At 39.5% G+C, this 15,263-nt stretch overlaps 1 protein-coding gene across 1 annotated transcript in view; it reads left to right on the top strand.

The window, feature by feature from the left end:
- PPM1H (protein phosphatase, Mg2+/Mn2+ dependent 1H) overlaps nt 1-15,263 on the top strand; it is a 128,030-nt gene that overhangs the window by 82,806 nt on the left and 29,961 nt on the right. Inside the window, exons 5-6 of the mRNA XM_015627289.3 lie at nt 3,630-3,714; nt 10,771-10,889. Coding sequence (XP_015482775.1) covers nt 3,630-3,714; nt 10,771-10,889 — 204 coding nt within the window. The remainder of the gene's footprint in view (nt 1-3,629; nt 3,715-10,770; nt 10,890-15,263) is intronic.

Raw genomic sequence — 15,263 nt, 5'->3', positions numbered from 1 at the left:
GAGTCCCGCTTTCCAATCCTGCTAAAAAAAGCTTTCGTTTTTTTAATTACTGCTTCATTGGTGATATAAATTAATGATTGGTATGGGTCTGAAGCAACCTTGTCATCAGAGAATATTTGGTTAGTGTTGACATACTTGTTCTCTGCAAACATGAGTCATCTATCTGCCTTTGGCAGGCTTACCCTGTGGCTCTGCTATAGTGTGTTTCACCAGTATGGTGGAAATTAAAATGTCACTGTTAACCATGGCAGAATCAGATGCTCTCTGGGCACCACATCTATTCAAGTAGTTCTTGTTTCCTATGTAGTTATTTCTGACAGTTTAATAAGACAGCTGTATTCTGGCATAAAACAATATGTTCATATATCCTCAATACAGGGGGAGTTAAATGCTAATAGAAGACTATTTCCTTGCATACACATGTGTTTCATGCATGACAGAAGCAGTAATGCTCATGTAACACCATGTTGCTGTTTAGTCCATTAGGAAGTGTAAAGTCAAAATTAATTGTCCTGCTGGACCATATAGAGTGGGTCTCTAAAAGCAGTTGCTGGAGCTGTTTGCAGCTGCTGCATCAGCCAGTCTCCCTCCTCGTGAGCAGTTATTGACTCTGGGCTATTGAATTCAGGGCTCTGGAGGTTGCTCAGTGGAAAAAGCCTTCAGTTGCTGCTTGGCAGCTCTGTCACTGCAAGGTCACAGAAAGGGCACTTCAGTCTCCAAACCCAATTAGGGCCTTATTCAGCACCTTTTCAATCGCAGGGGAATAGCCCACTGAGCAGGGTGACTCCCAGGCCAGGCTTTTGCACCCAGCCCCCTCATTGAGGCAGCCAATAAATGTGTCCTTTTTTGTCACTTGAGCCATCAGAAATACCCTTTGCTGTCATGAAACAGCTAAGCAGTTAGTGAAGAAAGGTTAAGAGCCCAGTACAGGCTTATAAGTTCACCACAGCTTTTTTGGACTAGTGCCTTGTACACGTATGTCTATGTCCCTCCCTTTACTCATATCTAGAGCTGTCTCATTCCTCAGATCAAATAATTTGACTCTTATGAACAGCTGTAACTTGCAAGTTGAATAACTTCCAACTGCTGAAAACATTAATGAAAACCATAAAACTCTCTTTTACCAGGTATCAACAATATTGCTTTAATTCCTCCCCCTCTGAAGAGTGTGTATATGTGTGCTGGGTCGTGCTTTTCATCCCAGGTGGCTGCCAATTCTGGTGAAAATAAGTTGAGCTGTGAAAGGTTGACCCACTCACCTCTGAATTGCTTTTTATATGATGTGAGTCCCTCAGGGCCCAATTCTACCCATAGAAGTGAGAAAGACAGCTATCAAAATATACAGGAAGTGTGTCAATATGCACAAAGAAGAAGGTGAACCCCAGACTGGTCTGGGTGGTCAGTCTTTAAAACATGGATTTCCTGTGAAAAGCAAAGAATAATTAGAAAATTAGCCTGATGCGCTAGCAGTTATATCAATGTGTGGTTTTATGTTAGCTCTTTCAGGCAAGCAAAAGATCAGAAAATTGCTTTTTACTCAAACTAGTGTGTAAAATTTAGTTAGTGTCTGATCAGCTCCTTTGATCAGTCTAGTCTAGACTGTTGCCTGAGTATGTACTCTGTACTAAACCCACAGACCCCTTAAGCAGAGGCTTACTCAAGTGAATCAAATAATATATTAAAAAGTTATATAAAATGTTCACTGTATGAGTTAATTAATCTGGTTCAAAGCTGAATAACTTAGGAACAGCAAAAATAAAAGCAGAAGTGTTGTTGCAGAGGAGAGGTGGTAGAGTTCTTAATTCATAATTAAATTACTGTCTCAGAAACACAAAAGAAAAATTTTCAGCAAACTTTTATTATTTTTAATAAGATAGTAATTTTTTAAGCCTGTAATCAGAGTCCCTAAAGGAGAAAAAAAATCTGTCAAAAATTATGCACAATTTTTTTTAGGAAAAAAATTTCCTAAAATTGTCTGTCTCAAGTCCACAATATTGGTTCTAATATAGGGCTAATGGGAGCCTTCCGTATGTAGGCTGCACTCTTGCCACCGCTAATTTCTACACAGGCTTATTTGCAAGGAAATGCTATAAGTCCAAGAACAGTAAATTTTTCAAAGCAAAGCAGTTTTCCCCTCATTGCCAGAGGTCTTCAGACATCTGCCATTGTCGTACCATCCTGAAGCTGTCTGCTCTTTGCCACATGAATCTCAGAAATGTGAACAGTTCATTTACTCACAGTTAATGCAACTGCTGCCTTTCACATACTAGTAACAGTAGATGACAATTTGGAGACAATTTTAGTCCAATGACCAATCCAGAAGACTTGGAAATCTATCCAATGCCACTAATTTTAGAAATGCAGGTATGTACCTGAGTTGATTTTCTCAAGGTACCTGTATTTTGAATTTTGAAGTTTAAGTCTTCAGTCTTCATGTGCCTACTATATTTGCTGGTTGCATTGCAGTGCCATCAGAACACCTGGCATAGAGGCAATGACAGCAAATCGATCAAATTATCAGGGGAAGTAAGCTAGCTCATAAATAGGACATTAGTGGAGTGAAAATATCACAGAAATGGGACCATTTTAATCATAGAGAAAACTGATCCAAGTGGCAAATACTTTATTTAGCTACACCAAATTCTGTCTAAATTCAAGAGGAGAGCTGGTACACTGCTGTTATCCAAACACTGAATTAATCTACTCATGGCTGAGAAACAGTTCCACAACAGGAACATTAAAGTCTTTGGAATGATACATAGCTTATCAAAAGTGGCAGGCATTGCTCTACTTACAGAGAGGTAAGTAATGGAAAGATAAAGAAACACAGTTCCATGAGTGAATACATGAATGTAGAATGCAGTAAAAAATATTGGGTAAACTCTTCCCTCCTGTAAGTCACAGGCCTTCCAGCCAGTGGCATTATACCAGGGAAATATTGGACCATATTTTGTGTGCATCAAATCAAATTGTTAAGAGACAACAGGCAGGTGTTTGAGAAATTTTTTTCTCTGCCATTTGCAGAATTGTATGAAATCTTCTGGCTAATCTACAGTCATTCCATTACCTGCCATCTTTCAGCAGGTAACTAGTTAAATTTGTGTTAAATAGGATTTGCTTTGCTATTTCCATTTACTGTTGGAGTAGAAATGTTCTGACATGACATATGACCAATTAATAATTGGAAAGTGCTTGGATGAGTCATTTGAAGGCAGTAGTTTAGACAAGATCAGCCACAACTCATATTAAAACCTGCAAGAAGAGTTTTAATAAATAAAATAATAAAAAACCCTACAATCAGTGATTCTGCAGCATCTCCTCTGGGTGTCTGCATTTCACTTAATAAAGATGCCCTGCAGACATCAATTGAAATAACTCTTGCCTTTGTTGCTTGGATGTTTTTGTGAGCTCTAAAATGAACTTGGCTTATACAAGTATACTTCGTTACCCAGCCTAAAGGATAGGATGCAGGGCAGGAATTACCCTGTTCTGCTGTCAACCTCAGTAGAAAAGAAATGGCTTTGGCTATGATTCTGAAGAGAATAAGAGTGTGACTGTACCCCATGGTTTTCTGTGGGTTTTTTACTTTTTTTTTTTCCTGTGGTGATGATGTTTTATTACTTTTACAGAGCTATAATAATCCGAAATGGCGAAGTCATTCCAATGTCTTCAGAATTCACTCCAGAGACTGAACGCCAGCGACTTCAATATCTGGTAAGAGACCTGAGGACCAAATCCAGTGCTGCTGATGACAAGCATTGCCCAGTAATGTGAAAGGCTCAGAGAAATGCTGCTGAGTTACTGTGGCTCAGTGAAGGATGACGTGTCCACTGAACACCAGTGACTGATCATGTATGTCTTTAAGCCATCAGCAAATGTGGAGAAATTCCTGGTGGTGCAAATGTCAATAAAAGGAGTATTACCTCTTCAGCAAAGGCCATTGATTAGCATGGGTGTGCTTGTGTATATTGTTTGGCTCCAGACCCTTCAGCAGTGCACTGGCGTTGGATTTTGAAAGCTCAGACATAGAGCTAATGAGCCACAGATGTATTTAATCCATCCCAGTGCTTTCTGTGTGACAGTATAAAATACCACAGACCGCTCTTTGTATGTGAATGATATTGCAGAGTTTGATTAATTTACTCTAACAGTATGCCGTATCACAGTATAACAGTATCTCCATCAGGAGAAAGATACCCAACTTGGAGGTGATCTCAATGAACATTAGTAGCTGCAGGATAGGATGGGTGATCAAAGATTAGTTTTATTTACTGTAGCAGCACCCATAAAGCTGGGACAGGGTGACTAGCTGGAGACACATGGCATGCTTTATAGACCAAGCTGTGTTGGCTGATAAGCTGCCTGAGTAATATAAGTCAAAATGTATGGTGTTATTTTTCATACAAACTATCCTGTTACTTTTTAAGGTTTTAATCAATGGACAGATCAGTTGGTTGAAGTCGATTAGTTGCTTGTCAAAATGTCATTCCTAACATGGCTGAGAGATTTCCTTTGTGCTTCTTCTGTTCTGCTTTTTCCTTTTAGAAATTTAAGTTTCAGCCAAGGCAGGCTCACTCTTAGCCTTGCCTGACTCAAGATGGGCAGGCCAAGCTTAGTGATGTTCCCAGGTCGTAAGGTGTCTTTTATTTTCAACATAGACCAAGCACTGTGATTTGAAACTAGACAAAATGCCAGTGTTTGAAAGGTTTTAATGAAAAAATTGTGTTTCCTCAATTGTCACATTTAGTTTTTTTTCAGTCAGATTCATTGGCTTGAAGTTGAAAATTTCAGAGAAAATACTGCTTTGGGACTATTTATATTCAGAGAATCAAATGGAAAAGAGGCCTAATAAATATTTACGGTTCAGTTACATTTAAAATAATTGTTTGCCTCTAAAATAAAAGGTATCTTTAGCATCTAGGGAGTCTGCTACTTCTGTAGGAAATATGAGATAAAACATTGCCTACAAGTTTTGTTTTTCTCTTTTGGTGTCCTTTCTGGCTTAAATCTGAAACCAGTAGCTGATCTGAAAAGCATTTCTGCTGTTTCCTGTGGAAAATTCCTTTACCTTTGTTTGTCTGTTTTAATTCTGTATGTAACAAATATGCCAGGTCTATGGCTATCATGTTCAAAGAGAATACATGCAAGACAGCAAGAGCGTGAAACAAAATTACAGATAATTTCAAACACAACATTCCCTAAGTAAGATTTTTATTCTTGTGTTTAAAAAACAAAAAGTCGACCCGAAATTTCTTTCAAGGTTGGCATAAGCATTACACTCCAAAGTTTTCATGTCTTGCTAATTAGATCCCAAATAATTCCTCACTCACTTATCCGTCCTCATGCTCTCATCTGTTGTTCTGTCTGAAAGTTATTTACATTGAGTCTATTTTCCTATTTGCAGTTAAAGCTGAGTTTTTGTTTCAAATATGTTGCACTGCTCTTCCTGCACAAAAGGAAGAAAATCCCTTAATCGCTTTAGCATTAATATTTTACTTGGTAAATGCAGAGATACTGTTCACTATGAGGAAGTTACTGTAGAAGCAAAGGGAGGGTATGGATTTACAGCCTGCAGGCTGTTGCCTCTGCAGCAGGAGCTTCCCTCTGCCTTTAGTGCCTGTTGATTGCTTCAGTCACACAGGATATTCTTTTAGGCTTAATTTTCTGAGGCTTAATTTCTGCGTGGAAAGAAACCCATGGGATAATGAGTAGTTCAGGTCATGTGAGTATCTTTATATGAAGTCCTCCAATCTTAGACAAAACTGTGCTTCAGCTAATACTGATTAAGTAACTGAGAGAGAAGGGAAGCAAATGTGTTCCCTGTCCTGGAAGTTTTATTGCCATGCCTCCAAGAACGGCCTTGGCAGTAGGCCTCTGGCATGGAAACCTGAGAAGAGCAAGTTGGCCATCCAGTCACACTGACTTCAGAGCAGCTCTGAACCTGGTCATCACTCCATAGGAGGGCAGTGGCAGGGCAGCATCCAGCTGCAGACTACAGGCAGGCTATATGGCAGAGACAGACTTCTGTGTCAGGCAACTTGTGAGAATATTGCAGGAGGCAGTCAATCCTTCAGTCAGAGAGCACTTCTTAAGATTTAATGTGTGAAAGCTTTGTACCAGTATTCCCTTGGTCCTTTGGCCTTCTGTAGCAGTTCAGTGGACCATGTTGCTTCCCTTCCACTGGTGAGCATTTGAAAGCCTCCTTTTCTTCTGAATTTCTGTGTCTCTCTCTTGTTTTTAGCACTGTAGCAGGAGAGCTCCACACAGTGCTTGGGAGAAGTCCTGCTTTCCCATATCAGTGTATCTTGAAGGAAAAAAATATCCAGTATTTACTGGGAAATGCTCTGGTACATTCAGCAGTTGTGCAGGCAGTGACAGCCAGAAGCAATTTTTCTTTCATCTTGTGAGGAGACTATTAATTTCAATCATGATAGTCTAAATTGCAACAGTAAATAGGGTATTTTTTTACTTATTCCCTTGGAAAAATGTGTTTCAAATTAATGGGAATTGGGCATACTGCAGATGGGTGTATTTCTATTAGTTGCTGTACTTTCAAGATGTCATGGGATCAATGTGGTATTTGTAGCATCTTCATGTGTGCAGCCAAACAGCCCCTCAAAGGTTCACCAGAAATGGTGCACCACTGCTACCAGTGCAGGTGTCACTGCTAGTAGAGGCTGTGTAGCCACCAGTGACAGTGACCATGGGTACTCTGTGTTTACCACCATTCAAGCAAAGGTTCATGAGCCCACATAGTCATGGGCTCAAAGGGGATATATTCATATTTTGTTGCTCAGGTGAGGATAAAAGTGACACTAACTCACTCACCTGCTGAAGGATGCCTGCAGAACCTGAGCCTGAAGAGGAGATGCACCTAGATCTCCTAAATGTCCAGTCAGCACTTTAATTACAAGACAGTCAAGATGTAATTCTCTTACAGTTTTTGGCTCCCTGTAGCGCCCAGAATAGGATTACTTGAGCCATCTGACACGGTGGATGATGCTGTGGTAAAAGAGACCTGTGGTTCCATGAAAGGGGTCCTAGTCTTTCACAACGTGAGAGACCAATCAAGAGATTGATTTGGCTTCTAGTCTTCTCCTTCGTTTTGCCACCACATCCTTTAATTTTAATCTCTCTTTGGTTTAAACGTGTCCCTATGATAATGGCTGAGTCATTTGCAGACCTTATGGGTGTGTTGGGCTATGCGTGCTATTGTGAGTAGTAGTCCCATATAGTAGAATATTCTTTTGGAGAAAAGGGCACAATATGATAAAAGTATAAACTTGTAACATATAGTTGGTGTAGGGGAAAGCAGCAAATCTGAGAATAGCACAGATTGCAGTGAAAACACTAGTGTCAGTGACTTTCCAGCGCAGTGCCTAGTGAAGGAGCTGGAAAAGGCAGTGCAGACCTTGCTGAGGTACAGATAAGATACATGCAGTGTTTCCTGCCACCTTAATTAACTGCCATGCTAGTGTGTAAGTCTAGGTTTATCATAATTTCATGTTTGCTTTTCTAATCACCAGGAAACACAGCAGGAAGTAAATGCCCTTTATAAACAACCGTGACTAATATTTCTTTGACTGAACTCCATTTTAAAGAACTGATTTTGAATGCAATGCATCCAGCCACAAAACACACCATAAAATGGCCAAGTGCCAAAAACACACAAGGCATACTATGCCAGATTTATGCCCAAAAGCTCTAACAGCTTCTGAAAGAGAAAATATGAAAAATGTTCCAGTTCCATAACACAGAATAACAGTGTCTGAAAATACCTTGTAAGGATATAGGAAGTGTTTGATAACCACGCTGTTTGTTAAATGTCAGGTTCTCTTGAATGGTGTTTCTGATCTGAGGTTCTTGCAAATCAAGACTAAACAAATTTGAAAATGGAAAATACCTATGTTGTGTCATCACAGGTAAAATTCTGGTAGTCAGTTTGCTTACCTTTTTTTATTTGTTTGTTTGTTTGATCACTTGAAGGGATTTCATACTTGTATATAGAAAGATCTGCAGAGTTTTAAACTGTTGCTTTTTATTTCTTTTCTGGTCCTGCTGCTCAGCATGGTTTTGTTGAGGTGGAGAGAAGAGTCAAGCCTTGTACATGGAGAACAGTTCTCAACAAACCCAACTGGAAGTTGTAGCTGAATTCTACAGTAGAACATTCTTCTTTCTGTAGAATTACCAGTGAAGCATCAAAAATAACTGTTAAAAAAATGGTAAAAAATACAGAAAATTAAAATATAAAACAAAGCACAATGAAAATCCCCGTTTCTTCACATAAGAATTCGGATCACAGACACCAGACGCTTCCAAATTGCTCTTTTCCCTCTGTTTCACTGACACCAAAAATATTAGGATCAAGTTAAGATCACTGGATTGTAAATCAAGTGTTGAGGCTTGGCTGTGGAAGAGAAGTCTTATTTGAACATTAGCAGTCCACTGGTAACTGTGCCAGCTTTATTAATCTTATTTCAGTTATGACCTCAGACTTTCCATCTGAGTAAATCTTTATGCAGTGCAGTCTCTCCTGATTGCTTTACCTTTTCAATAAAGGAAATTCTTGTTTTTAAGTGAAAAAATACTAAAAGCCTGTAATGTTTTTCTTCTGGACCTCTTGTTCAGATTAGTAGTCTCACAGCCTGAAGGTTAGATAGCTTCATTTTGATATCAGGTATGATGGTTTTTCTTCTTTATGTATGACCTTGTTTTGTAGGTAGGTGACAGTATTTAGCTGATAGTAGTTTGTAATGTTTTAATCAAGATAGGCTGTGCATTTTTAAAAGTGGTCTGAATTGCACTTACAATAAGGACTGACTTCATTGTTTACAATATCATAGGCTAGAAAAAATTGTAAAAATACCAAAACCAATCCAGCTCTTCGTTATCATACAAAGAAGAAATATCATTCATATGTTGTGATACATTAAATCATTAGGAATTCTCCATCTTTTTTGCAACTAGAATGAAAATAAATAAAATGAAAAGCTTACATGCACTTTTAAATGAAGTTCCAGAGGTCTGGAAGTATGAAAAGCCTCATGTGGACAGAATACTGCTGAACTTCTCAAAAGTCACTGGTGCTTCTCAACCATTTCTGTTAATGAGAAGAAGGGATCCAATTAGAGGGCCCTTGACAATGATATTTGGGTGGAGAAGGGGACTCCATTTGGGTGGGGAAGGTTGACTGTAGACTGAAGGAAAAAACATGTTATTCCCTTAACTGTACACAGAAAGAATTTGATGGAGTTCCTGTTCCAGGAAGAGATCACGATGTGAAGATCATTTGTGCACTTGAAAGCCACCTCTTGAAAACAGAATCCAATCTTGATGGCTACACACAGCAACCTTCCTCGGTCCTGTTCCAACCAAGCTTGAGGAGTTTTCTGGAAGGATGTCTGGTGATGGGAACAGGGACAAGCTGATAGGAAGTTAGCATGGTGATGTGCTGAGCCTGATAGAGCTGCTATTAAATTGAGTGGGAGCAAGCTCAACTCTTAAATGCGGGAAATATTTTATTGTGAACTATCTGCATGACAGATGCCAGGCAGATCAATAAGGGCTTCCAGTGCTTCCTGCTGCTTACCTTTGATGAGCACTAGATTTATGACATACACACAAACTAAACCCCAGCTCATTTCATCTCCCTTGATGGCAGCTGCTGCTGAAGATAAGACAGACTTTATTGCCTTAACTGGCTGGATAAGGAAAAAAGTTATCTGCGAAAAGGTTAAGAAATGCAACTTTTTTTCAGTTTCCTACCAATTTGACTGTGTCTTTCATAAGAGCTTGCTTACAGTGTAGTTATTCAGAGGAAGAGAGAAAGGTTTGTTTATTTGAGTACTAAAGAAAAAGGATTGAGATTTATTTCAGAAGGAAGAAATAGAGTATGTTTAGGATTAACCTATCATGTCAAGTGATCTGTGTATAAATTTACAGTCCAAAAATTTACACAGTGGATGAAGAGCCTGTTGATGCTCTCAACTGTGGCCAGCTTTGGAGAACATGAGCCAGAGGCACAACTCTGGCAAAGAGGCCTCCCAGGATCTGCAGAGCAATGCACCAGAAAGGACATGAGGAGCGTTTGAACATTAAAACCATCAAAGACCTTAGTTGCAGTTGTGACGCAAAACTGTTGCTGCTTTTCTAAAAGTCTGTTTTGCATGAAGGATGTAGTTTTTCAAAAACAAGAAAATAAATTGCTCCGTAGCTTGTGTTCATTTGCAGTGTTGTGTGATGGGATGCATTTTTCTCGAGGTGGTTACAATTAAAGTGTGGTAGCAATGTTAGGTTTTCTGTGTTGTTGGCATAGCTGAACAAGGAGTCAAAAAGCTGGAGATTCACTGCACACTCACCCCTCCAAGTCTGTCCATGGCTTTGTATTTGATCATTCTTCTCTCTCTTGCTGACTTACAAAAGGGTATGTGTTCAGTTTTACAAAGCTCTGCAAACTCCTTCAGGGTTGATGGATGAAGTGTAATTTAGAGATCCCAAATCTTGAGGAGCTGGGAGAAGAAATTAAGGATTTTGAGGGCAAGAGGACTGCTCCCTATAAGGCTTCTGCTGGATATCAAGCAGGGGCAGAAATGGTGTATGTGCATTGTTTGTTGAAATGGAGCACATCATCTTCCTTCTTTAAAAAGAAAGGTTAGAGGAGTGGGTGGAATTTGTGTGGGAAGGGACCAAGAAGGGATGGTAATACTACCTCATTAAAAATAGATGATGTCTTGTTTTATGTGGTATCTGTGGTTTGATTTCTGCCCGCAGGCTTACATGCAGCCCCACTTGCTGGGAAATGAATTTACACATTTAGAGTTTCCACGGAGGGTGCAGCGCAAGGAAGTTGGAAAGAGGATGCTGTACCGTGACTTCAACATGACTGGCTGGTAAGAATGTGTCCTTCTCAGCAGGTCAGCCTTCTCCCCTAGCCAATACCTGCTTTGTACCTATGTTCGATTAAACTGCATCAAACAAGGAGATGTAGCCCTGCGTACTAAAAGAAAAGGCACTTCCTTCTTCCAGGTGTATCTTTCTTCTAGAAGATAATGTTTTAAATAAGTCGACCTCCCTCCATAGAGTTCATTTTAACGTGTGAGTACTCAAAGCAGAGCAAGCATATAAAGGCAAAGATGTGCCAGGGGATCTTTCTGAAAGCTAAACAATTTTTCTGTCTTGGAAGTAGCTTTTTATAAATTCTGGATCAGAGGATGAGACATTTGTCTTTTAAACCAAGACATTGGGTCATCATGCTTTCACATGCCGAGGAAAGCTTGCAGAAGTGAAGAGCTGCCTTCCCTACTCTGCTGCAGCTGGCCCTTAGTTAGGATATCCCTTGAGGAACTGTTTTACACGTGGGCCTATCTGAACACAACCAGCCTAAAATGAAAAGGCTTGAATGAACAGCATGGAATTAAAGAAGTGAAGACAAAAAGAATGATGTGGATTTTTTTGTTTCTGGCTAAATGTCTTCATTGTTTTTTGTTGGTTCAATAGGCTCCTTGGAAAAATCCTAATCTTTGCTGTTTTGAGTTCTGTGCATGACCTATAAAGGCAAAAACCCAATATATGCAAATGGTCTTCATTTCCATGACATTTATGCTTTAGTGTCTGTATTAAACGTCTTTTCAGGAAGAAAAAGAACAGAGGGGTTAAAAAGAAAGCCTATTTTAGGTTTGGAAGCCTGGATGCTCACATACAACTACAGCTCTACATAACTTTTGCTTTGTTTTATGCTTTATGGACCATAAATATAATGATGTTTTAATGGCAGAATAATGATCTAAGTTTAAAATAATCTGAAGTGTTTGTGCAGAACATATAAATCTGAGAATAACCGTCATTGTCTGTCATCTTGAACAGCTGCTAGTAGAATATGCAGTTTCACCCTGAGAATGATGACTTCACATTTTAAAAAGGCTACAGGCATGAGCAAAAGAATAGGAACAGAATGAGAACACTGGATCAACTGAGGACTTAGACAGCAAAACATTTGGAAGATCATGAGACACTCTCCCAATTTCTGCAGAAGGAGGGGTTTTTTGTTAAACTCCCAGATGTCTCTAGAGGCACCAGTAAAGAATGGTTTCATGTAGACTTCCAAAAGCACTTTTTCAAGATGTGAAAAATCATCATGCCTGTTGGGAGGAAAAACATGTTGGGGAGAGCTACAGAAGTATCATAGGCCAGGAACTTCCTGAGAGGAGGGCAAGAACAGATTTCTGTCATCATGGCTGGAAGGCAGAGAGGGTTTCTTCAGGTTCATGGGAGTTGTTTTGCATTTCCCTGGTTGGTTAGTGGTCTGGAAAGGAAATGAGATTGGAATGGTTGAAGTTGCAGCATTAGCAGGTGACACCACAGCTCTTTTCCTATTAAACAAGAATGACCATGAGGTACTGCAAAGAACTAAGTGATTAATGCAAATGGGCGTCACTGAGATCAAATTTGGTATTAATAAATGAACAAAGTAAAGCATGAAGAGAAAAAAAAAATTCTATTTATGCACATTAGAGGTTCCAAATGAAATGTAAAAAAACTCAGTGGAAGTTTTGCTTACTACAGTATTTTTTTCCAGTCCAAATCACCAACAGAATGTTGAGATTTGTACGGCAATGGACAGTTTAAAAGTTAAGAGATAATTCTGTATATTAGTTTCTACCTCACTTGTGAATGTGTGCATAGCACTTTACCTTATCCAAAATGGTTATTACATAGTTAATACTGTTTGGCATTAGAAAAAGGAACAAAAGCTCTAAATGTAGAATAATGAGTAAGGTAGAAGTCAAACTGGCAGATTTGATTCAATGTGTTGCTTTTCAGTACTGATTTGTGAAATCTATTAGCTCTAGGGTATAGCAGGGAGGAGAAGACAGTTATTTTCCAGTTGATTTTTCTGCATTTCCTGAAGTCTAGGACACACGTTGATCCAGTTAGAGATTCTAATATGGTCAATGCAAAAATTGTCACCAGTTCAGTACAAATATGCTTAGCCATAAGCAGTTATTCTGCAATAAATGCTTGAACTGTGACTTGAAAATTCAAGTCTGAATTCATCACAGTATTGTCCCAGAAAAAGGTGGTCTGTGCCAAGCAGAAGCATGTGGAGACTGTGATGAGGCTACCTCTCCCTGTTCTTCCTTTTGACTTCTGGATGGAAGTGAAAAATGGGGCCTACATTTTTGTCCTAATAAAAGAATTGGAATCTTTCAGCTGCTCCATATTGCACAAGTAGTGCATCAGTTACCTCTTTATTTGGTTGCCTCGGGACAATAAAATGCCAAGGAAATTGCTCTATTGCCATACATTTGTGTAAAACAGAGCCCTTCTAAATAACGATCTATTTCTTTCTGCAAGGTTTGGCCCAAGGTGTTTGTTATCCCTTGAATTGTGTGCAGTGATCCCCTAGGTAGAGGAGAAGCAATCCATTTCTGTTTATCTAAAAGTCTGGGTCAATTTTAATGGCTGTGATTGTGGACAAGACATTAGATTTCCAGTTTGGTGGGCCCTCAGAGGTGACACTTTGAGGTGGCAGAGGTTTCTTAGCGGCTGTTTTCCACTTCAACAGTTTTGCTTCTATTTTCTTCCCTTTCTTATTCCTGGATTCAACTGATGCATCAGGACACTGTGGCTGAGGACATGTCTGTTTTGCATTTGTTTCTAAGGATACTATCTATCATGGAGAATAAATTAGCATATATATTCCTTTTCTAGAAAATGTCAGATGGCGCTTTGGCCAGCCAGAGCTTGATACACTAAAATGCTGCTGAACTTTTATCACAAACAATGCAGATGATCAATTGTCACTAACTTCACCGTTTGTTGACAGTTACACATACATGTAGAGAGGTGCAGGTGATACTAGGAAGAAACAGCTACTCTTAGACTTAATTACTTAATCCTTTAGTGAGAGAATGTAGAACACTTTCTGCTTTGATGTTTCCTCAGGAAAATAAACTGTTTTATTTTACAATTCAGTATACTTTTTGTGTTTTCTATTAGAAGCTGTATATTACTTTTTTTTCTTCGTTTTTATCCTTCTTTTTTGCTCCAGAGCTTTTGAGATTCTCAACAATGCCTTGGCTTGCCCAGCTTGTTTGGATTACAAAAGATTATTGTCTTTGGGTCTGTTATAATGTATTTGGCCCTTTATTTTTTCTTTCTGCTTTTTCTTTTTCTTTTTTTTTTTTCTCATGTGAAGTTTCCACACTGGCTTTGTCTCCACAGCCCACAGTGGTAGTACAGCTGCCAAGTTTCCCCACAGCATTAGGACAACCACTGATCCAGCAATGTGTACCGCATCACTAGTCCAGGCTGCCTGTAACTGCTTTGAGACCATCCTTTCCCTTCTCGCTCCAGCTTGCTCCCTTTCTCCTTTTTTTTTCAGTGGCAATTGCAGTGAGAAATCATTCTCTATTAAATATATGTAAAACAAATCCCACACTGCTGGGAGCTGACCATGAACTGCCCTTCCTGCACCCTTGCCCCATGTGCATTGTGATTGAACAACGATTGCAAAAGGTGTAGCGTAGCTGGCAAGACATCTTAAGAGCAGTGTGTCCTGCTGAACAAGCTTTTGAGCTGTCTTGAGCCATAATTTGCTGGCGGATATCTGTGTTACTGACAGTCTTTCACAGCTGGGTCTCTGGGCTGGAGTTTTCAAGCCCATGCCTTGCAGAGGGTAGACTTATATTGGAGAGAGGTGTCCTGGTGGTTTTGACAAGTCCTGGCAACAGAAGCATCAGAAAAGACTCAGAGGCCATGTAAGCAGAGTGGTCAGTGCTAAAAAAGGGGAGTGAGTAAACTGAAGTGGAAATATGAGGGGGAAAACAGCAGGCTTGGCAATAGCTGCTCCTTTAAAGGACTGCACATAATTAATGTTCCCTGTCTCTGGCTTTTATTTAAAGTTAAGACACAGTTGGTTAGACTTCCTTCATGTGTACATCCAGTGTGAACAATTTTGAAGTACTTTGCTTTGGCTATATCCTAGAACCTTCCCAGACTTGTATTCGTGACTGCCTGTATCCTTCACTATGGCTCCTTCCAGAGTTCCCCTCTCAACCTTCTGTGGGGCTGGAGGAGCTGTACTGCACTGTGCTTAACCAAAGGCATCCAGAAGGCGCTACCAGTTGGCATCAACTTTGGTGGTTTCAAAATTAATTCTTTGCTTCTCCTTGGAACAAAAACAGCGGCTTTTAAATTGCTTGCATTGGAGTTCTTTAAAGGCTTGTTTCCAGATCACAACTTCAACTTTTTGACTTTATATT

The sequence above is a fragment of the Parus major genome, chromosome 1A (assembly GCF_001522545.3).
Source record: "Parus major isolate Abel chromosome 1A, Parus_major1.1, whole genome shotgun sequence".
NCBI classification, from domain to species: domain Eukaryota; kingdom Metazoa; phylum Chordata; class Aves; order Passeriformes; family Paridae; genus Parus; species Parus major.
This window is presented reverse-complemented; position numbering and strand designations above follow the sequence as displayed.